We start from the raw sequence: 23414 nt of genomic DNA on the forward strand, positions 1-23414 counted from the left end.
CCTGTGCTCTGTCACCTAGGCTTCATCTTGCTTGTAAAACAATGTTGCCTAGAGCCTGAAATAAACAGGAGACCCTATTCTGAAGGCTCTGACCTTTAAGGATATTTAACACTTTTTCATTCATTAAAAGATAGCAAATTGCAGAATAATAAATAACGTTTCTTTTGTTGGAGGTTTACAGGGATCTGACCCACGCAGATAGCTGCAAGAACAAAGGATTCTAACAAGAAGGAATTCCTACACTAAGAAGTTTGCACTAACCAAGCACGTAGGAAAGGAGCCTGAATTGTGACTTGGGGAGATGGTTTTCCAGGACATTAGTTTGCCATCTAGGTCTACAGAAACTTGCTATTCCATGCCCCAACATCTGGTCTCCCAACTTATTGGCCTGTCCTGCACTGAGGAGAATGAATTTGGACTTGGTAACACTCCTATCTACCTAGAAAGCTGGGCACTGGAGCTGAATGTTATGGAAACAGGCCAGCCAAGAAAAAAGCACCAATCGGAGTGTTGGAGTACTCAGAATTATTATGCCGGTGGGCTCAGAGGGGCTTCGGCTCCGAAGTTTTGAGTACCTCCAAGACGTGCACATGAGGTATTAAAGGCTTAATTACAAGTAAGGGGGGATTAGCCAATAAGGCTCAAAGAACAAAAAGCAAGGAATAAGTACACTGGAGCTTATCAATTTGTAACAGATCACATTACTGACACTTGTTGAGCTTGGAATTATGAGTTAGGTTGTTAGCCCAATAAACTGACACTAAACTTCAGATTTACGAGATAGCCCAGCATAATTTAGATCAGTAAACTGACACTTATCACACTTAGATTTGTGACTTAGCTTGTTAGCCCAGCTGGACTTTTCCTTCACATGAGGACAGCTCTCCCATACCCAGGGAACTACTGTGAGCCCTTGATGTTTCCACTAAGGTGGGTATGGTTTACCCAGGAGGGATGGGGACTATGCACCAACACTCAGGCATTCTGCTCTGTCTGGGTCTCTGATCTTGTACCATCCCGCTCCCCGCCAGCCCAACACCTGGGACAGTGGAGCTAAGGCAGAGATCCTGCCTGCCTGTTTCCCAGCGTGTAAAAGGGGAATATGTGCTCTTCCCAAGGTAGTTCCGAGCGACAACACCTGCGGGTGCTTGGTTCTCAGAGCAACAGAAAACCCAGCTCCGCGTGGGGGCAACGGGTGTGATCTCCCTAGGGTTTCTGCAGAAGCATCGGACGGAGGGTTGGATCACGGTGGTAAAATTGAGCTGCGGGGCTTGAAGGGTACAGAGGCAGGTCTGCCGCCTAGGGGTGCCCCAGAGGTAAAGCTTTTTTTCTCCAACTCCGCTAAGACCCTCCCTTCTCCAGAGCCCTTCCTTCTCTCTGCTCATCCTGTCCATCTGTATCCCTCCAATTTTCCCGTCCTCTCCACCCGCTCCAATCTTCTCCCTCCCTCGCTGTCCCACCTTCTCTCACAGAACCCAGAGAGGATCGCTGGCCCTCCTGCGCATGCGCAGTCAGTGCCAAGTGGTCCGCTGGTTGGGAGCTCCATATCCGAGCCGGGGATCGGGCCCAAAGGCTTCTCAACTACGTCGCCCGGTAGGCCTTTGGTTCCTGCCTGGGGCCGGGGCCTCTGACTGTGGAAGTGCAAGGTGGGGGGCTCCCAGGAAAGGGGTCAGGCGGCTGCGAGAGGGCGGTCCGCCTGTCACAGACCCCAAGGGCGCTAGTCAGCCCGTGTTCAGATGAATTGCTCAGGCCAGACCCCTCTGCCAGCGCCACCTGCCCCGGCGCCCCGGCCACAGAGTCCAGGGCCTGGTGTGCACCTACCACCTCTCACCCAGCCGGGATCCCCTCAGTCCGCGGCTGACGTCCCCTTCCCCTCTCCCTCCCGCTCGTCCTCTCCTCCCGGGCTTCCTCTCCTCGTCCGCCGGCCCGTCCCCGCCCCTGGGCTGGCTGTGTCCCGGGCGGGCGGTGTCTGCGGACCCGGACGGGGGCGGGCGCCTGGGACTGGGGCTGGGGCTGTCCTCCGAGCGAGGCTGCAGCCCGCGTCCCCCTCCCCGCTTTCCCTGCCCCGCGACCCCGGGGCTGCCCTGCTCTCCCTTTCCTGCTCCCTGAGGACCAGCTCTGTGGCGTGGGCGCTGCTACCTGGGCTGAAAGCCTCCGGCTCTAACGCACAGCTTCTCCTGGTGGAGTTGGGAAAAGGGAGCGTCACTGCTAAGCGAGGTTCTGTCTCCCCCCTCCATGTTTCTGCCGCAGGTAAGTACCTTGAACACTTTCAGGTGTTATGATGGAGGTGCTTGTTGATGTCACGTGTTTTTATAGTGAGAGGGATTGCAGTGGTGAAAGCAGGGCTTGGTTCTGTTAAAAATGTGCTCAAGGCATGAGGCTGTGACATCCTCCTTCCTTCCCTCTCCCAGGGTGAAAGGAGTGATCCTCGATTTTAAAAAGATAGTTACAGTCCCTAACTAGCCCAGCCCAGCTAGTGTGTGTTAACAGGAACAGCACCACCAGAGGCCTTGGAGACCCAGGGATATTGCAGTCCTAAAGTGCTCCTGGCATAGTTTGGCTTGTTTAGGTTTTTTTTTCTTAAATTGTTGGACAGACTAGTGTATAAACTGAAAAATAATTGTCAAGAAATAATTTTCATAGGACAGTTTTATTGTGATATAGTTCACACACCATGAATTCCATCCATTTAAATGGTACAATTCAGCAGCTTTTTGCATATTCACAGTGGTTCATGCATTATTATTCCAGAACGTTTTCATCACTTCAGAAAGACCAGTGGAAATGAATGACCTATCCACCCCTCCCAAGTGGTGGTTCTAAAGAAATTTCTTGGCTATTCCTGACCATAAATTAACTTGTTATATTCCAAGAAAAATCTGGTAGGAATTCTAACCAGAATTGAAATGAATCTGTCTATCAAAACAGGAAGAATTTATACCTTTATGGCATAAACTTCTTCTACCCATGAATATATCTGGGACCCTATCTTTTCATCTGACCAGAGCCTGGCCCATGTGAAGTTCTCACTACTTTTTGGGCTTGTGAATGATGAGATTCTATACATCGTTAGTTGCAACTGTAGCCTTTCACAGAAGAGAAAAGTAACCTCAGTGAAGCAAGTGACTCTCTGATGGTCAGAAAGAGTGACAGCCAGTGCTGGAGTGATCCAGTGGACTTGGTGTTTGCAGCTAGATTTCTCGACCACCTACTGTTAAGGGGATTAGAGAGTTCTTTTATTTTTCTTAATGGCATTGCATTTATTTTTACTTATTTTTTAAAATTATTTTTTATTTAAGTGTAGTCAATTTACAATGTTAGTTTCAAGTGTACAGCAGAGATTCAGTTATAAACATATGCATATGTATATATATATGTTTTAGATTGTTTTTAGTATAAATCACTACAAGAAATTGAATATAGTTCCCTGTGTTATGTAGCAGGTCCTTGTCATTTATTTTATATTTACTAATTTGTATCTGTTAATCCCCCCTTTCCTGCCTGCTAAACACAGTTTGCTTTCTATGTCCATGAGTCCATTACTAGGAGCACCGTTTTTCCTAGTAATATATGCTCTTTGGCTGCTTTCAGTTTCAGTAATTCCATCTTATCTGTGGGCGCTTTTCTTCTGGTGGCCTTAATGTGGTTTGCACACGTGGTAATAGAGATCTGTATTTGGGAGAACCCCAGGCCTCGTGTAGTCCCTGGTACAGAGTGCCCACTGAATTGATGCTTGAACTGGGAAAAAAGCACAGTAAATGTTGGAATTTCCACTATGGCTGAGAATTCTATAACCTCTTTTGACAAACTTAATATTGGCTGCACCCATTCTGGGTAATTTGGTGGAAATTCATGTTATGGTGGTGAAGAGACGGGGCCTTGTATGCTTCTTCTCTTTCTGTTTTCTAACACTCATTCTCCTGGGCCTTCCAGATCCTCCCCTAGAAGTGCCAGGTCTGGCTTGGTGCTGCGCTGAGGCAATATTTGTTAATAAGGCCCTTTCCTCATCTCTTCTGAGCCTCCGGTTCTTTCTCTGCACAATGAGGGCTTAGACTAGATAACTACTTTTCAGTTTCTTTTAAAGCCATGTTTCCTTTGAGAAACAGAAAATGCAAATCTCTCCTCTCAAACCAACCCTTTAGATTTTGAAAAGTCCTCCAAGGAGTGACATAGCTCTTTGTGGAAAATGAATGTGATTCTGATTCCAGGTGACACAGAAAAGACTATTCAGAGATTGATTGCAGGGAGAGGGCAGGAAAGGGGCAGTATGTCACACTTTCTAGTGTGAGCACTGGAGCAGGGGCTTGGATTTAAATACGGTGTCTGACCTGGCCTCTCTCTAATCTTGTAGAATGTGATAAACTTCTCTACCTCAGTTTCTTGATGTGTCAAGTTGGGGTGATAATATTTTAAGGTTTTTGTGAAACATTATGCACATAAGCCATTTGTGTATGGGTAGAAACAAGACCTGCTAGGGATTCAGGGATTTGTTTAAAAAAAAAAAAATCTTGTCCATAGCACTCTGTCTGTGTGTATTTAGTAGTTCCTGAAGGGTGAGGGTGAGTCTAAAGTCCATCGTGGGACAGGTGGCCCATGATTCTCTGTGCCCCTGAATGCCCCCTCCTCCCCAGTCCTCTTCCTCAGTCCAGGATGAAGTTCCCTAGTAGATTTACTCAGAGGTCTTGTGAAAATGGCTATTCATTTTATTGTTTCACCAAGAAGGGCTGCCATCATGATCTCTGTGGTCAGGTTTTGAAGGGCTGCCATCATGATATCTGGTAAGAATTCTATGGAATTGGGTGTTTCTATTTCATGAAAAGAAAAAAATTACAAATAGAAAATTAGAACAAGGATGGTCACATGGGCTCTTGGAAGTGGACACCATTAGAATTTGGAGGGACTAGTGGGCTCAGTGGGAATGTTAACTGAGTGTATCTCATGAACTGGGCATTGTCCTATTTGTACTGTGTGTTCCTTATTTGAGACAGTGAGCTCACCTAACCTCGAAAACCTCTTTAAAAAATTAGACTTTTTATTTTGAGATGTAATGTAGATTCCCATGTGGTAGTAAGAGATAATATGGAGAGGGCCTATGGACTCTTTGCCCAGTTTTCCTTAATGGTTCCATCTTGCAATATTGGGGTACAATTCATTACTGACTCACTAACAATTTGAGGTTTGTGTTATTGCCCTCATTTCTATCCACGATTAAATTGGGGCTTAGAGAAGCACACAGTCCTGCCCAGGTCACCCACATTGTTAGTGCAGAGTCTGGTGAACGTGGGCTTGGGATTTCCAGGAAGTATCATTATGATGGTCTTTGGCAGGGAGCAGCATTCACTTTGCTTGTTTATTCATTCATTCAAAAAACATTTATTGAGTAAATTCTGTGGGTCAGATGATTTCTTAGGGTTATCTGATTCTTCATCAGTACTGAGAACCAGGTAATGTTTACATTTTTTAAACTGAGAAAATTAGCTCTGAGAGGTTATAACTCCCCCAAAGGAAGAATAGCTCATAAAGGGGGGATAGTACATTTGTACAGTCACCACTTTTTATGCAGGTGGTACCCTAGGCATTTTACATTTGCAAACATCCGTAATCCAGATTTATTCTTGAAAGGCAAGGATTTTTTTTAATTGATGTATAGTCAAGTTTACAATGTTGTGTCAATTGCAAGGTGTTTTTTGACTTTTGAATTAAAAAATACTTTTTCAGGAGGGAAATTAGGTGTATTTATTTGTTTGATTTCTTAAAATGAGGTACTGGGGTTTGAACCCAGGACCTCGTACATGCTAAGCATGTGCTCCACCAATGATCAGTACCCTCTACCCCAAGGCAAGTTTTCTTATCCATTACTATGAAGCTAAGGGGTTCAAATAAATTGAATAGAATTCCAGATCTTTTGATCCTACTGTGGTCCTTTTCTTTATATTCTGCTGAAGGGGTTTGGGGAAAGCATATCTTTTGTTCATTTCTTTATTCAGCATTTTTGAGTAGTGACTTTATATCAGAGCCTTGCTAGGTGCTTGGAAATATAAAATAAGAAATGACACTTCTCTGCAGGGGCAGGAAGCCTAGACCAAAAACTGGGTAATGTGATCCGAGCTACAGTAACCATGTGCAGACTCTGAGGACAAACTGTACCCCCGGATATGCTTTGGCTTCCCTTGCCTTCTGTCTGGTACACACCAGGTCACCGCAACCCAGATGGGCCCATAGCATACAGCAGAGTATGTACCTCGATCTCCTCTCCTGTCTCGGCAGGGCCTGCAACATGAGCATCACTGACTACGTGCAGTGTGCTGAGGACCACCAGACTCTTCCCGTTGTAGTCCAAACCATGGAGATCACCTCAGAGGAGAATTTCTTTTGCATCTATCAGCTACTCACCTCGGTGAGCCATATCAGCCCATGTGGCTCCCAGTGGACACTCTGTATCCACTACAGGCAACGCTATGTGCCCGAGAATGGGTGGAGCGTCTTCCAGAAACACTGCAAGGTCGTGGGCCTTGTCACCATTACCGACTGTCTCTCTGCCAAGGCCTTGGAGAAGCTCCACGTGCAGAGGAGCTGTATGGCACCTCGATAATGACTCTCAGCTCTTTGTCTTTGTACTGCATGTGGAGGAAGTCGAGCAGCCGCGCACCGACGTTGCCTTCAAATTTAGAGGACTGCAGGGTGGTGGAGAAGAGGATCGAGGACTTCACTGAGTCACTCTTCATCTTGCTCAAGTCCAAGTGGCTGGATGGTGGCCCCAAGAATTCTGGGGACAAGATCCCCCTCCCCTGCATCCCGTTTGAGAAGGAGGACTTCATGGGACTGGACACAGACAGCAGGTAAGTTTACCTGGAGGCCAGTCCACCCTGGCTTTGTGCCGGATTGCTTCCCTACATCCAGAAAGGGATCAGCAAGGAAGAAGTCTGTCTTGTAGCCAAGAGGGGATGGAGATGCAGCCCGCCGGTTTACAGACATTTCAATGTGAATCCGCCTTTGTTTCAGAGAGATCCTTTTAGGGTTAGTGTGGACACTTACTCCTGCTTTACAGCCATGACCATGGTGGGACCCCTGGGGTTGCTGTCCAATAAAGTAGCCAAAGCCACTGATGCTAGGAGCACTGGGGAGGAGGCTGGACTGAGCTGAGATGTGTTGTAGGTCAAATGCACATCAGACACTGAGGCTTGTCTAGTAAAAGTATATAAACTATCTCTTTACTTCCTATATTGATTACATGTCAAAATGATAGTATTTTACATACAGTAGATTAAGTAAGATCTGTTCTTAAAATCACATTCTAGTATTTGTTTTTTGTTTGTTGGTTTGTTTCTTTGTTTACAATTTTAAACGTGGCAAATGGGAAACGTTATTTACATGGCTCTCATTTCATTTCTGTTGGGCAGCCTGTCCTGGGACAGTCTCATCCCTTTGCTTATAGATGAGATGCTGAACCCCGAGAGGCGGAACGAGGCGCTGGTTGAGCTGGGGCTGGAGCCGGTGTCTCCTACCTCCCAGGCCCAGCACCTATTCTGCTCAGGCCCTCTCTTCTTGCCCGACAGCCTCCATGCCAAGTTAGGACATCAGAAATACCGCCGGGGACTTCCGAATGAACTCCTTATGCAGGGAAAGGCGTATCACGGTGTATGGGACAGAGCAGGGAAATGTTCATTCTCACTTTTTCCCTGTGATTAAGTCAACGGCCCCACATTGCCTCGGAAGTACAGACGAGCTCTTCTGGGCTGCCTACCCCCCCAACTTCAGCTCTGTTTCCCGGTGTATCTGTTGTGCTGTCCCTCAGGCAGAAGAGGGTGAGATGCCTTTTCCGAGACGTGGAAACCTTTGCTGGGGAGAGTGAGGGAAGCTGTGTTCCCCCGGCCTACGGCCTCTGTCCTTGAGTCTGGAGAGGGCTCATGGTGGTCCCACAGGTGACGGTCGGAGAACCTGGCACATGTTTCTGGGCCCGCTGTGAAGGAAGTGCTCTGTGACTCTTGAACTTAGCTAAGATCAGATCCTACTCTCTGGTTGTTGGTAAGTTGGAGGAGAAGATGCTAGAGAATTGATAAAAAGAATGTCTAGACCAGCCCTGTGAGTGAGAAGCACAGGGGACACGAGTCCCACCTGCGAGAGACAATGTAGCGGGCTCTGGATGAATTTTCTGTTCCTCCCAGACATACCTCTATGACTTAAGGAAGGGGAGAGGCATGTTGTAGCCATGATCTGTACTTGTCCTCTCAGGGCCCTGTGATCTACATGCCTGCACTCCCCATCTGCTTCTTAAGATGAGCTGGCATGTATAGGAGCCTGGGCACTGCTGAGGGCATAGCTGCCAGCACCGTGCTACACCAACTCTGGCTCCGTTCACCTCTCCTGTCAACACCTGCTGAGGCCCCAGGCGTTAGTCAAGGTAGGTGCATCGGTGCAACATAAGCAGGGACCACTTCTCCCCCTGGACAGACTGGTGAGTGAGCAGTGGAAGCCTGGAGCCCTGCCCCAGCCCCCACGCCAGTGCCTCCTCTTTTGTCATAGGAGGCAATGGTGATATTTTTGCTCAACAAATGCTTGTCTCTGAGTCTGCAGCCCCACCAGAGAATGCCAGATTGTTTTTGTCTTTTGAAGTCTGCCCTTGGGACTTGGCGGAGTATCCGGATGTGTAAATAGCCCACAGTGGTTGACACTGTCCCCATTGTTTACCCAGAACCTCGTGTACCAGGCATGGCTCCCAGTATCGAAATACAGCAGCGCATTAAACCTCCCTCCTTTTGGGTCTGTCTGTTCTGGTACCATAAGGGCTCAGCCAGCTTCTGAACGTCAGTGAGATAACGCGGCCAGTGAGCTCGGGTCAAGCACATTCTCCTCCAGTCACTTTTACCCCATTGTTGCTTTTAGTATTCCACAGTCATTAATTATTTAAACAATTCTTTGGTACAGGAGCAGAGCCTAATTCTCTCCTGCTACTATTGGTGGAAGTGAGTAAAACGGTCCAGAATGTAATGCGACCACAATTTGTAGCTCAAAATCTGCCTTGAAGCTTGTAGGTGGAATTTTGGTTAGGGGCGCTGACCACGTTGGGGTCCCCCGGCAGCGCCGCTCCCCTCAGGTCCCTGCATTCCCTGGAGCAGGAGGTGAGGGTGGGTCTCACCATCCCCTCGTCCCTGGCCTCACACACTCACGTAAATTCTTGTACATGCTGTCAAAATCATTTTTGTTCTTGTGTGATTCTAATTTTCTCTTGTTCCTCTTTTCCTTTTTCTTTATTCCTTTTTCAATTGTACTGCCCAGTGAGCATGTTGTTGCATCTGAAAATGTGGGCTGTGCACACCCTGCATTGGAAATAGCCAGATTGCCCTCCATACTGTCTCCATCGCTTTAAAAAGCAAAATCTTAATATCTGTCTTGATCCATGTATTATCCTAGTCATTTTGTATTTTCTAATGTTTTGGAATATTTGCTTTGTTAGCACATTACCCACTGGTGTTAGATACCTGTTAAAATCCTTGCTTTGCGGGACCTGTTTGGTCCTCCTTTTATTTGGTGACAAATGCGCCCTTATTAAATTTGTTTGATTGTTTTGAAGAAGTAAGATGCGAATTGATTTAGTCGGCTGCTCAGGGATTCTTTTCATGGAGTATTTAAACTTGTAAGGTCAAACTCTGCAGCATTTTGCTCGATTCCTGCTTTTACACAAACGTGCTCGGCACGCGGTTCCTGGCTGTCGCTGTGTGACGTGCGTGACGGCGCTTCCTGGCCGGCGGTCACTGGTGAGGAAGTGGCCGCCACGGAGGTGACAGCTGCAGGGGACGCTGTTGGAGGAAGCGGTCATCGTTTGGTTCTTTAATTTTTTTTTTTTGCATTCAACTTCCCCGTGCCATTTACTTTACTTTGCCTTCATAAAGGGGCAGAATTGGGTCTAAAATCCATGACACTATTTGTTCCCTTTACGAGGCTGGTTTTTCTGGGTATCAGGACAACATGACCTTCTCCTAAGTAGCTGGCTCACCTGGATCTGTTGGACACAGGGACAGCTAAAAGGGCCGTAGCTTCCTCTCTGCTCCAGCCAGTGGGCATTCAGAGCTGGGTCTGTGGTTTGCCTCAGCAGCCGTGCAGACCTCCCTGCCCCGGCCTTTACTTTTAACCCATGTTGGCAGTAAAGAGTTGAATCCGTTTCTGTTGCAGCTGACATCCACCACTGACAGCCGTGTCGTTAGTTTGTGGTAGTCAGTTTCCAACACCCCAGACAACCGTGAAAAAAGATGATTTGGCCGACCTAGGACCCTGGATTCTCACCCTCACCATGGTTCATCTCACCCGGTGGAAGGGTTTGGCCACCACCATCATGCTGAACATGAGGCCTTGTTTCTCCTTTCATGCTCTGGTCCAAATGTGGACACTTCATTTTTCACTGAATTTGTCTCTCTTGAGACAGGCCAGAATATCTGAATGAGTCCATCACATTCTGGGTGGGGAACAGAACAGAAGTAAGTGTCGCAAGTAGATGGAGTCTAGGCTTTCCGGGTTGGCAAATGCAGGCTGGGATCTGTGATGGCTGGGCTGTACACTGGACACAGGCCTTTCCCGTGGCTCCCGAGAGCCCATGAGTTGGAGTGATAACAGCCTTGCGTGGGCTCCCCCATCCTCATCTGCTCACTGGCAAGTGTGTCTGCTAATTAGGAGCTCCCCCAGACCTCGGGCCCTTCAAAGCTCAGACCACGGGAAAATCTTGAGTCCCTTCTCCTGGGCCTCCTGTGTGAGAATCCAGTGCCTTCTGAGGTGACCAGCGGCAGGAGATGCCTCCCCCTCCAGGGAGCACCCTACGGCGGACTGTTAGTGAACCATGCTGTGAGCTTGTGTGTTTCCGGCCATGGTCCCTGCAAAACCACACTTGAGATCAGCTTATTGGCGAAAATAACAGGACTGATTCCAGGGCAGGGCCTGGGGGAGGGAACAGTGGAAATTGAATGTGACCTGAGACAACTAGGTGGGTGCTGAGGCTGTTACTAAAATGGGGAGTCTGGGAGGTACCTGCCAGTAATCGAATTCCAGAGTAAATGGTGGACATGAGGCATTTTTAAGATGCCATTTTTCATCCAAGTTAGGACTTCAAAGAGGCACTCGGCTCTATGAGACTGGGGCTCAGGTGAAGGAGCTGGACTAGAGATAAAAGTTGGGAGTCGTCATTCTTAGCTGGTGTTCACAGCCTTGCATGTGAATTAGATAATCTCGAGAGCTGCAGACTGAGGCTGAGGGAGGGGAGGGCTGTTCCTCGGTTGGAGGAAAGCCCAGACCATGCAGCTTTGGTGTGTCAGCCAGCGGCGTTTGTCATTTTCAGAGCAATCCCATTTATCCTTAAGGGGCCTGGGGGTCAGCAGGGCCAGCCAGAAAGAAATCCAAAGGGAGAGTCTTGGCCATGTGTGCGTCTTAGGAAGGTGCAGAGGCTGCAGGATACGGAAGGTTAGAATCCTCAGAAGCTGGAGTTGGAGTGGGGAGAAGTTATTCACTGTCACCTGTGAGGGAGGGAGGCCTAGGGAGTCCCCACCTTACCGGACTCGCTTTCCCATGAACAGGAGGCAGTCAGACAGAGAATCTGAGGTAAGAAGGATGGGCACTGGGAGGGGAGCCAACCTGGAGAATGGTGCTTGGAAAGTTCTGGAATAGTCTCCCTGAAAAATAGAGTTAAAAATACCCAGACTCTTAAGAATATTGTTAGTGACTTGGGAGGAGGCAGTTGTTTTTCTGGCCTCCTAAGTTTAAATCATGTATCCAGGGATACACAGAAGATACGGGCAGTCTGTTCCGGGGGCTTGATCCTTACCAGGGGGATCAGTGCAAGTTTAAAGGGGCAGAAGGGCAGCGGAGGGAAACTAGCCAGGCCCCGTGTCAGGTAGCAGTCGGCCGCCCTACTTGCGTGTTTCATTCACATCCATGACTCCCAGGTGGGCGCTGACAGCCCCCTTTTGGGGATTGGGAAGCCTTCTCAGAGGGGTTAAGGAATTGGTTTGTTTAGCGGTTGATAAATGCTGTAGCAGGATTCAAGCAGAGCCTTGTCAGACTTCAAGGGCATGTTCTCTCTACTGTTTCCAGTACTTCCCTGTTATACCTGGAATGGTGAAGTGGGTCAGATTTGGAGCCTTTCAGAAAAAGTATGATTTAAGTGCCTCAGGACTGTTTCACAAAGCTCAGCGTTCTTTGATGGTTCTGAAGCATGCAGTGCTTTTCGCCCCACAGAGGTAACGTCTAACTCCATTGTCGATGATGTGGTTGCAAATGATATACAGGTGTAAAACCACACTTCGCAGCTTCTAAAGGGAAACTCTCCAATTCTCCCTTGGTCGGCTTTCTTCCACGGGGTGTAACTGTGCTGCAGCATAGTCCTGAGCTTCTGTATGGAGTGAGGATTTAATATCCGATGTTAGCATAAAATGGTCAGATGAAGAAAACCGACAATGACAATTTATTTTTGGGTTTCATTAGTCAAGATATACTATCAGTTAATGGCCCATATAGCAAATGAAATTCAGTATAGGACATTGCATTTCTTCCTTTCTATTTAGAGTTCTCTTACCGAATAAGGTTGCCTGCTTTGGAACATCAGCTTCACCACCACGGCACCTATCAGTGTGTTGGTGTGATTGCATTTACAGAGTGAATCTAATCTGGTCTTCCTAAGCCCCAAACACTCCAGTGCAGAATCACGGGCTGTAGCCATCTGTTAGTCACGCAAATACTTCTAAAATTATATGATGCCAGAAAAGAAAGAAGAGAGAGAGAGAGAGATTGCCTTTATCAAAGTTCCTTTCAGTTCTAACTGCAAACTGTTGTTGAGCAGCTCTGGTTTCCTTTGGATATGAATATATACATTTCTTTGCATGTAACCTAGGTTTTGGACTAGAACACCAAGTTCTTGCTGTCCCCAAGCCACAAAAATAGTAGCCAAATTGCACACGTGTGAAATAGTTTATACTTTTTTCTGAGAAAGTATCCTTGAATTTGGGACTTGGACTGTGATTTCTGCTTTTTGCTTCCCTCAACCGTCTTGTAATCTCTCACTCCTTCCCACGTGGTTCCCAAGTGTTCGTGGTCTCAAAGGAGCGGGCAAACACCCAGTTGGTCACCATGTACTGCTGCTATAGATAGAGACCAGACAAGACCTAAAGGACATTATCGGAGAGGAATTCCTGGAAGAAATGGTCTCTGCATTCAGTTGTGAGGACAGAGTAAGAGTCAGCCAGGAGAATGAGTCAAGAATGTGTCTCAGATCGCAGGTGCAGCCCGGGCAGAGGCCTGGAGGCTTTTGGCGTGGGCACCCGTGGAGAGTGCCCTGTGCGGTCCAGGGTGGAGGGAGCCCCTGCTGGGGAGGACACTGGAGAGAGTCCGGGATGTAGGGCTTTGGAAGAAGTTGAGTTTTACTAGAACTGACACAGTAGGCAGTGAAGGGTGTCAACAGAAGTGACCCTCAGGAAAGGTACTTCTGGTTTTGCTTCTGATATTCTACAGACCGAAGGATCGGGACGGGCGAGAGCAGGTATTTCTTTCCCTTTGAGACCCAACCGGTCATTCATTTATACATTACACGTGCACTTCTGTGAGTCTAGGGGAGAGAGCGTGTAGCCACATTAGTAAGCAAAATGTATTTGCTTCTTGAGAGCTTAGCATTGTCAGAAGTTGACTTAGCCTAGAATGTTCTAGGAAGAGAGGAACAAATTGTGGAGGTTGGAGGGAGGGAAGGCTTCCTTGGGAAACAGTCAAAATGAGACTGGAGCAAGTGGGAAGTAGGAGCAGGTCAGGGGCCCCTGTGGTCACTGGGGACCTGTGTACTTAGGTGAGGATGGGCGAGCAGGGTCTGGGGTGGGGCTAGAACTCTAACAGGGAGCCTCTAAAGGGTTTGAAGTGGGGGTTGATGTAATCAAATTTGTGATTTGGGAAGGCTGCCTGTGTTTGTATAGCGGGGAAGAGGGGGTGGGTGCCACCAACTGGGGGATCATTAGAAGACCATTCACAGGCTGGGATATGGGCATCGGGGCTACTTGGGGATGGCAGGGGCAGTGTGGATGCCGGCTTTCCTTATTGGGGGACTTGTTAGCGGGCCGACCTAGAGGCATTTTGTGGCTGGAAGAAAACTGATGGAGGCCGCCAGGTGGATTTTCCTCTTCTCTCCTTCCCTGCCTAGTGTGATGATCTTAGCTCAGCCAACATTTGGAACAAAAGAGCTAATTTCCAGGGTTGCCCAGGACTTTGTAGAGCTCGTTCGAGTGAGATCTGATCGGATTTAGGTTTGTGTTCAAATCTGGATGTTCACTTAGCTAGAAACGTCCTGTCATTTCGATTTCCATAGGGGTTTTTTACTTCATAAAGATTGCTTTCTTGGTGAGAGGAAATTTAATACAGCTGTTGTCTTTTTCAAAAAAATCATATCATTTAAGAACTTTAATATTCAAAAGAATAGAAATATATAAAATATTTAAGGAAACCTTTGGTGTAGTTTCTTTGCTTTCTGAGCTAATGTGGAGTTAGAGCCTTTGCATTACTTAATAGCACATCCTTGTCAGTATTTAAAGAGCTGATAGTGGGCGCCCCAGGCCCCACCTCTCAAAGAATCGTTAAAGTTTTCTCTGAAATAGTGAGGTCATAAAGGTCTTGTTTTCAGAAATCAAACGGTTTATAATACACAGCATAGCCACATATATAAAATAATAATTAGTTCAAAATTAAGAAAGTGGTGGATAATTGATTTTTTTAAAGCCTATACATAAACTTTCTTGTGCTAATGTTGCAACTGGAAATTTTGAAAAGAAAAATCCTACTGCAATATCATCTACGTGGAATACATATATGAGTTTTACGCTTGAAAAGTAACTGCGCAGTGGTTTTCAAAGTCAGGAGCATTCCAGCTCAGATACTGGCAGTGATGGTTGCTGGTTTTCAATGAAAGAGCCTAAATTTGCCTTCTTAGCTTTTTTATTTTTGTATTGAGAGGGTTGATTAGTGCTTTGCGAGCATGATTTTGGGGCAAATTGAGGGCAGATGTCGTGTAAAAACAGTGAGATATTTCCATGCATTTTATTTTCTGAACATCACCAGGGCACATGTGGGGTTTGTGCCTGCAGGCTGGAATGCTGCAGGACTCCCTAATCCATCACCATTATGTCCTGGAGCTGCTCAGGTCATTGAATGCTTTTCTGTTGCTTGGAGGAAAGGTGGTCTGATGGAGATGATCAGATGTGCAGTTAAAGTGCTATTACTTGAAATAAGAGTAACCTAGAAACATTGCTCTAACAATACAGGATGAGGGAGGAGAATTGTCTGAGCTACTTGCAGTGGGGAGTCTTCTCATATTTCTCCCACACCGTGACTCCTGCCAATATCCGCCACAGTCCTGCACGGTAGTCCTGCCTAAGCAAGCAAGCACTTGGCTCAGAAACGCACTGAATTTCCTTGTGCCTCTGTTTGTTGGCTTTTTTTTGAAAGCACATTTTGCCCTTTGCTTAAATGCCATCCATGCTAGTCAACTCTTACACTCATTTTTCTGGAACTCGTCCATAAATAGCTGCTGAATGGATGAACAGAATGTAGTATCTCCATGTAGTGGAAGATTATTCACACGTAAGAGTGAATAAAAAAAAAGAGGAAAATGAAAAAGGCCACATGTTTTTGGAAGTCCACCCTGACTGTTCAACCCACACTTTTCCCTTTGAAACCCAATCACTTATGCTCCAATCTACTCTTTTTGATAGTACTTACCACCTTCTAATAATCTTTAACGTTTTCAAAAAAAAAAAAAAAGAAAGAGATGCTGATACCACTTCAAAATATACAAGCCTTGATAACAGCTTGTTAATTGAAAGGAAGCAGACACAAACAGTCAAATATTGTTGATTTCAGTGATCTGAAATGCCCAGAAAAGGCACGTGCAGAGGCAGAGAGCAGGTGATGGCTGGAAGGGGCTGGTTGGAGGGGGATTAGGGAGTGACTGCTAGTGATAGGCGGATTCTTTAGGGGTGATGAAGTGTTCTGGAAATAGAAGGTGATGAGTGCTACACAACCGTGAGTTTGCAGAAGACTGCTGAGCGCTGTGTCTGGGAGTGCCTGTTGTTGGGGCATCTTTATTTTGTTCTCATCCTGCAATGTGAAGAGCCATCTTCTGCTGTGGCTGTTCTACTCCTGTGAGTGGTGAGGGTCAGAGACTTTGCAGAGTCATGTTTCTTTTTTCCCCCTGGGTGAGTGTAGGCAAAAAAAGATTTAAGCCTAAGAAAGTGCTCCATCTTCAGAAATGTCTTTTTGTTTTGCATGGTGTAAAAACCTTGAGAGCTTTTAATCGTTGAGGCCAGTCTGTGGGAGGAAATAGCCCGTGAAGCGTTTGAGCCCGGGAAGCACCGTGCATCTCTCCCAGACACGGGTGGGGATTTCACCCCCGTTCAGGCAGTGAAGGGCCCAGACCCGTGAGCAGACTTGACAATCGTGAATATTTACGTGCATCCGCTGCTTCATCTTGGATATTAATTTCAAGCTGAGTCAGTTTGTGGCGGCAGCCTCATCCTACATCAGGAATTTATAGTATCTGCTCTTTGAGGTGAAGACCTGACAGACTTGATTATTTAACAGTCTGCCTTGAATTGATATCTCAGATTCCTTTGTCAAAAGCAAAACAGCAGAAATACAGACGTCCTTTAATGCCAATGTGACCTGGAACGGGATTAGCCTCTGTGCCTCAGTCGCCTTATCTGTGAGTGGGTAAGATGATAACAGTGCTTCCCTCAGAGGAGCTGGTGAGGGGAGAGTCAGAAGCACAAATGGAGGACTTACACGAGGTGCTCATGAATGACCTAGTTTAGTGCTGTCAGTCTGGTGAGGCCTCAGGGGCAGAGATGTCAGAACAGAGCAGTCCTAGCCGGAGCTCGATCCGTGATGGAAGCTGTTATGATCAGTATCACCACTGTTGATTATCAGGTAGTTTATGACTTGGTAATATGAATTCATGAATAATGTTAAAGAACTAGATATCTCAGATCCAGTTTACATAGTCCTCAAAATTTCCTCTGAGAAATAGATGGTATCTTCCCCATCTTAAATCTGAGATGAGTCTCTAAAAAAGTCTGTATTCCTCCATCTTTTTGCTTTAATTCCCCATTTCTTAAAAAACAAAGTTTTTAAATGGAGTTACTGGGGACTGAACTGAGTGCCTCATGCATGCTAAGCACATACTCTCCCACATGAGGTATAACCTCCTCCCTGATTTTTTTTTAATTTACTTTCTTAATTTACGGAGTTTAGAGGCCTCTAATTCTTTTTCTGGAGACTTGTCCATGAACCTGTAAATCTATAATTAATGGACAAAATTTGGTTTATTAAAAAAATCAATAGAATATTGTGCAATCCATCCAAAAAGAAATGCTCATTGACTTAAAATGTTTCTCCTTTAAGGTGATTTCTCCTTTGTGGTCTAGCTTAATTTATTAACAGGCATCCTCATCATCATAATGACCAAACTCGCTGTGAGTGGACACCTACCTAAGGCTAAAATGCTTTCCTCATGTTTTAGTTCATAGCAGGTGTTTGATTGTAGGTATCAGTGTCTCCTTTTTTGCAGCTGAGGGATTGAGAGATGGAGCAGCTTGTCCCAAATTACATGCAGCAGGCTGTGGCTAGCTCGGTGCTGGAACCCAGGCTACACAGGACGCTTTCTTAATTGCTCCTCTAATCAGCCTCCCGTTAAGTGGTTACCCAAACACCTATGACTCCATAAATGGCCGAGTTTAGTGATCTCAACTTGATGATGCCTTCAAAGGAGAGACACCATTGAGAAGGTGAGACAGAGTGGCAGAAATTACAATTGTTTATTTTCACAAATTTTTAATTCTCAGGTAATTACTTAAAAAGTTAATTTTATATTTTAGTGCTCTGTAAGCACTAAAAACATAACATTAAAAATAATTATAGTGCAAAAGAGAAGTGGGCTCTGAAAGTCCAACCACTGCTATTGATGTTACTTGTTTTTCTCTAGTGGCCCTTATTGACAGAAATACTTACAAAGACTGAATTGGTTTTATGTAGTCTTAATATGGAAGAAAAGATTGTCAGTGAATATTGTAAGTAAAGTCTTTACTCTTTTCTTTCCTGTTGATGAATATGTAAGTTGTTTTCATGGCTTAAGTACATTTCCTCATTTGTGAAATTTTAGTAATATTGTTTAATTTGTCTGACTGTGAGAGTTAGACGCCTTGTATACAAAGAACACAAGAGGTGCTTAATAAAAGTGCTGTCACAATGACAGATATTTTAGATTGATCAACTCTGAATACTAAAGAGTGTCGCTTATTTCTGATGCATATTTAATATGTATATGTATGATATATTTGAATATGGTTTAAAGTAACAAGGATTCATTTTTTTTTTGGTGTAGTATGAAGTTTTAATGAAATCTGTATCATTCTAGTGAGACAGGGACTAGTTAGATTGCCTTAATCAGATGACCTTGAAGATTATTTACACAGAATATGTATTGTTACAAATCAGAATTTATGTTGCCGTGTAACCATCCACGCAGATATTTAAATTCGTGGGATTCTGACCAGATCAATTAAGTTTAGTAAAATCCACATTGATCATTTTCAGGGAATAAGCTCCTCTCTTTTGTGATTAAAGAAAATTTTGATTTTTTTCTACACTCTTAACAGGTTTAAAATATCAAAACATTGATTTGACACATTACTTTTTTAATAGAGAGAATAAAGCTCATGCTGTTTTATTATGTAAATAAATATTTTTGTATGTCGACAAACTTGTATGATATCCTGGATCTTTGAGAAGTATTTTGCAAGATATTAGATAACCTACTGTTGGAAAAATACAAACGTGAATTTTATGAACATAGGCGTAGTACAGATCTGTTGGTTTTTGCTACAGTGCAAGACATGAGGCCTAGGATGCCTTTGCTGCCGATTGCCAGGAGGACACATTCCATGTCTCAGTTTCCCCTCCTGTAAAATGAAGTGGCTGAACTGGATTCTTTCCTCTTCTAAGATGAGTTTCCATGAGCCTATGTCTTCTGTTTATATTCAGGAGTATTAGCAGTATCAAATTAAATACTGAATATCCCTCCCTTCCCCCGAATCAAAGTGCAGTATATGCTACATAAGCTTTTAGTTATCTGATTCTCCTTTCTGATCCTACAGGCAATTTTTGTGTTGCATCTTTCCCGGCAACCTGGAAGGTCATTTTAGCCATAGGTGGCACTGTTGCACTTTCTTACATTCTTAACATTCCTGTTTGTAAAAGAAGGCTTAAATAACTTTATTTTATTTTGATTCCTTTACTTAATGCTTCAGAAGAGCCCAATGTCTTTTATGTGTGTCTACCTGGAAAAGTTATTCTGCTTATATCTTAGATTTATTCTGTCATCTCACTGTGAACATTTCAGACTTGCTGTGCAAGCAATGGGAAAATCGGGCTTTTCTTCTAGTGTTAGAAACCAGTGAGCCGGGATTTTATAAAACAGCTAGAAGCGGCATCTGGAGGACCTTAAAGGTGAAAAGTGTATTGAGTTCCCTGAGTTTTGACCCCGCCGCTGTGTGTTAATTGGTGGTAGGAGATTTGGTACATATACGAAGGGGTGTAGTTTTTTGACTTGGGTTTGGTTGCACGTGCTGCCACTGAGCCACGTGAGCCTGAGACAGTTCGTTTTGAGTTTTTCCCTCGTCTGTGAGATGGGGACATTCATATATGAATTGTAGAATTGTGAGAATTAGAAATTATGTGCAGTGTTTACCACAGTGAGTATGTCAAGAGGGCTCTTAAACTTTAGCTGCTGTTTTGTGTGAAGCCATCATTTGGGAGTCTTTGGCAATTACTAAGAAACAGGAAAATAAGAAGAGCTGTTTTTATGATGAAAGATATTTGAGGAGGTTCCATAGTTCCTATACCCATAATTTAGCATCAGCAGAGTCAGGACAGTTACACAGTCGCCCTGAACCAATGTTAAGCCACAGAATTATTTGTTGCTTCATATATTTTGGGGCTTAAGGAGATCCAATACTTATACATATGTTGTCTCCAGCAGCCAACTGAGAGATGACACAAAAGAGTAGACAGGCGATAAATGTCTTCTTTGTTACTGATGAAGCCACGTTCTTCATGAACTTCAAGGCTGTGGGAAAATGTGTGTCATGATACTGTGTCCCAGACTCACCCTGTCCCATGTAGCTCTGGGCCACAGCGAGCCTTCCCTTGAGAGGACCTGCCCCTTCATGCACAGGGCTTTCCTGCCATGGAGCTGAGCATCCCAGGTGCTTCCCAATGGTGACCAACACTGGAGTGAAAGGAAGGGTTTCACATGCCCCGCTTGTCTCCCCAGACTCACACCTCACTCTGTTAGTGTGATGAGTGCTAGCTGTGGGCCAGGGGCCAGGGGTGTGAAGGGAGAAGCACTCTCCATGGCCCAAAAGAGTGGTTAGGAGGCATCCCCTCCCTCAGTTTAAACAGGTGGTTGGATGGAACATAAGGGTACTCCCCAATTGTTTATAAAAGGAGAAATAAGGATGTTCTTTGGGACTTAGGCTAGCCAGGAAACACATAAGATGATTAGAGGGGAGACTTGTAAATCACTTTGATATTAAGTTAACATTTGTTGAACACCCAAAATGTGCTACATTCTTTTCTGAGCATTTTACAGAAATGAATCCTTCAATCTTCTCAACAAGCGAGTAAGGAAGGTTTGATTGTTATCCCAGTTTTACAGTGTGGAAATTGAGGCACACAGAGGGTAATTAAGTTGGCAAAATCACAGAACTAGTAATTGGCAGAGCTGGTATTTAAACCCTGGCTGTCTGGTTTTGAGGCTCCCAGAGATGGGCTTTTTGTGTTTAGCGTTATCAGCATCCCTGAATCTTTATACTTCTGTGCATCAGTTAGCCTAGAAAGGACAGGGAAAGGAGAGTTACATGGGTGCTCATAGTCATGTCTTGCCGCTGTCCACGGAGAGTGCACCGTGATTGGCGTTAATTGTCTTCTGGGCAGTAGATGTGTTCGTATAATAGAAATTTAGTTCATTGAGTTAATCTAGAAACCCTTCCTGCTCCGTTTCTGTCCATGCTTGCCATGTGACTGCCTGCCCGTTATTGGGCAGTGGAGGAGAAAATGTACTCATGGTTGAACTCTGATATTTCAGTCTGGTTCATAGATTCACGTCTTCTGTTACATTAATAAGCTAAGTTTCTGGTTATCTTGCATCAGTGTCTCATGACTTTGGTTAATGTGAAACCAGTCCATGGGAGCCCAGGGGTGATGACGGTATAATTTCTGAGCACGCTGTGGCACTTCTACCCATGCAGACGTGGCTGAAGGATGTCCACCTTCCTCACTGATTTCCCCCAACAGCAGGGTCCTCTCCCACCCCTGGGTGTGAGGTTGGGAGCTCTCTGAGTAGGCCAGTCAGAGGCCCAGTTAACCAATCAGAAAATGATGAAGTACCTGGAAGTGGGTTTAATAGAAGAAAAGGGCTTCCAGGTAGTCAGATGGGCTGTTCGAGTCCATTTGGTGAAAAGCTGTCCACTGTCTGTGGTTTAGCTGCTTCTTTGCTATTGAAAAGTCTGGAGTAGATGAAGGGATTTTAAAAAGCAGAAAGGAATGATTTCAGGTGGTACGTCCACACTGGTGAGAAGTGATGGATGACCACCAGTGTGAGGCATAGACAGAGTCTTACAAAGTTCATAAAACAGCATTAAAAGCTCTGCCATCTGAGTGCACTTCATATGGGGTCCAGATCATCACTGGTGACGCAGTGAGGGCAAGTAACTGATGATGGCAGAAAGAACATGGACGCATCAAAAAGGTCTCGTTCACGTTCCCTGTTTAAGGGATGCGGCACAGTGTAATATATTTGAGCTGGTTTTTCACTGAAAAATTTTTAGTGTTTTCTGGGACTCCCCAGTGCCCCAAGGGTCCATGCAGCTGGGTGTCCCCTCAGTGCAGCACTGTCAGCGCTTGCCCTGGGCTGACGCGGTGTCACACGGAGTAGGATGGTCAGCGTCCCCGACTCCTCTGAGCTCCGTCACCTCATCCGCAGAGCCGGGTTTCTCATCCGTGTCTACTTAGTAGGGTTGTTGAGAATCACACGTGAAGCTTCAGGGGTGACTTGTGGTTGTCTCTGTGATTGGCATATAGTGAATATTTGATAGAAACACTTGTTTTTTTAGTATAATTGTAGTACCTAGGTTGCAGTGGTTTTTAGTCTGCGTTTTTTTATAACTTTATTCTTTTTTTTTTGTTTTGCAACTTTGTTTATTTATTTTTATTTTTATTTTTTAACATTTTTTATTGATTTATAATCATTTTACAGTGTTGTGTCAAATTCCAGTGTTCAGCACAATTTTTCAGTCATTCATGGAAATATACACACTCATTGTCACATTTTTTTCTCTGTGATTTATCATAACATTTTGTGTATATTTCCCAGTGCTATACAGTGTAATCCTGTTTATTTATTCTACAATTTTGAAATCCCAGTCTATCCCTTCCCACCCTCTACCCCGCCCCCCCCGTAACCACAAGTCTGTATTCTTGAGTCCATTTCTGTCCTGTATTTATGCTTTGTTTTTGTTTGTTTGTTTGTTTTTGTTTTTTAGATTCCGCATATGAGCGATCTCATATGGTATTTTTATTTCTCTTTCTGGCTTACTTCACTTAAAATGACATTCTCTAGGAGCATCCATGTTGCTGCAAATGGCATTATGTTGTCGGTTTTTATGGCTGAGAAGTATTCCATTGTATAAATATACCACATCTTCTTTATCCAGTCACCTGTTGATGGACATTTAGGTAGTTTCCATGTTTTGGCTATTGTAAATAGTGCTGCTATGAACATTGGGGTGCAGGTGTCATCCTGATGTAGTTTTCCTTCTGGGTACAAGCCCAGGAGTGGGATTCCTGGGTCATATGGTAAGTCTATTCCTAGTCTTTTGAGGAATCTCCACACTGTCTTCCATAGTGGCTGCACTATTCTTATTTTTAAATATGCACTTAGTTTATTTATTTTTTTGGAGGTACTGGGGACTGAAGCCAGGACATTGTGCATGCTAATCAGGTGCTGTACAACTGAGTAAAACACACCCTCCTTTTCTGCACTTGAATATAAATATTGCTATACCCAAAATAGCTCTTAAACACCATCATGGGACCTAGTCACTGTATAGACAATTGAACACGTATGCTATTTCAATAGGAATAAATGTTGATGAGACATACATTTCTGAATCTGTTAATGTGCTTAAAAACGATCATAGGTAGTGATAAACACGAATCTTTGATCCAGTACTTCTTAGGGTCTGTTTTGCCATCAAGGGAAATTACATTCTACAGAGAAGGCTAATTGGGTCTCTTTGATATTTGGATGGTTTAGCAGATGATGAAGACTTTCAAAAGCTGAAAGT

The 23414-nt window shown here is 44.9% G+C and overlaps 1 protein-coding gene across 4 annotated transcripts in view; it reads left to right on the forward strand.

The window, feature by feature from the left end:
- Positions 1 to 6299: 6299 nt before the first annotated feature.
- The window catches only part of LOC140699561 (trafficking protein particle complex subunit 9-like), a 103869-nt gene continuing 86754 nt past the window's right edge, over positions 6300 to 23414 (forward strand). For 3 of the 4 annotated variants that reach the window (XM_072972216.1, XM_072972213.1, XM_072972215.1), the window contains exon 1: positions 6300 to 6839. In XM_072972216.1, the coding sequence (XP_072828317.1) occupies positions 6415 to 6839 (425 nt within the window). In that variant the 5' untranslated portion in view covers positions 6300 to 6414. The remainder of the gene's footprint in view (positions 6840 to 23414) is intronic. The other variant, XM_072972214.1, reaches the window with a different exon arrangement.

This window comes from Vicugna pacos, chromosome 11 (assembly GCF_048564905.1).
Source record: "Vicugna pacos chromosome 11, VicPac4, whole genome shotgun sequence".
Lineage (NCBI taxonomy): Eukaryota > Metazoa > Chordata > Mammalia > Artiodactyla > Camelidae > Vicugna > Vicugna pacos.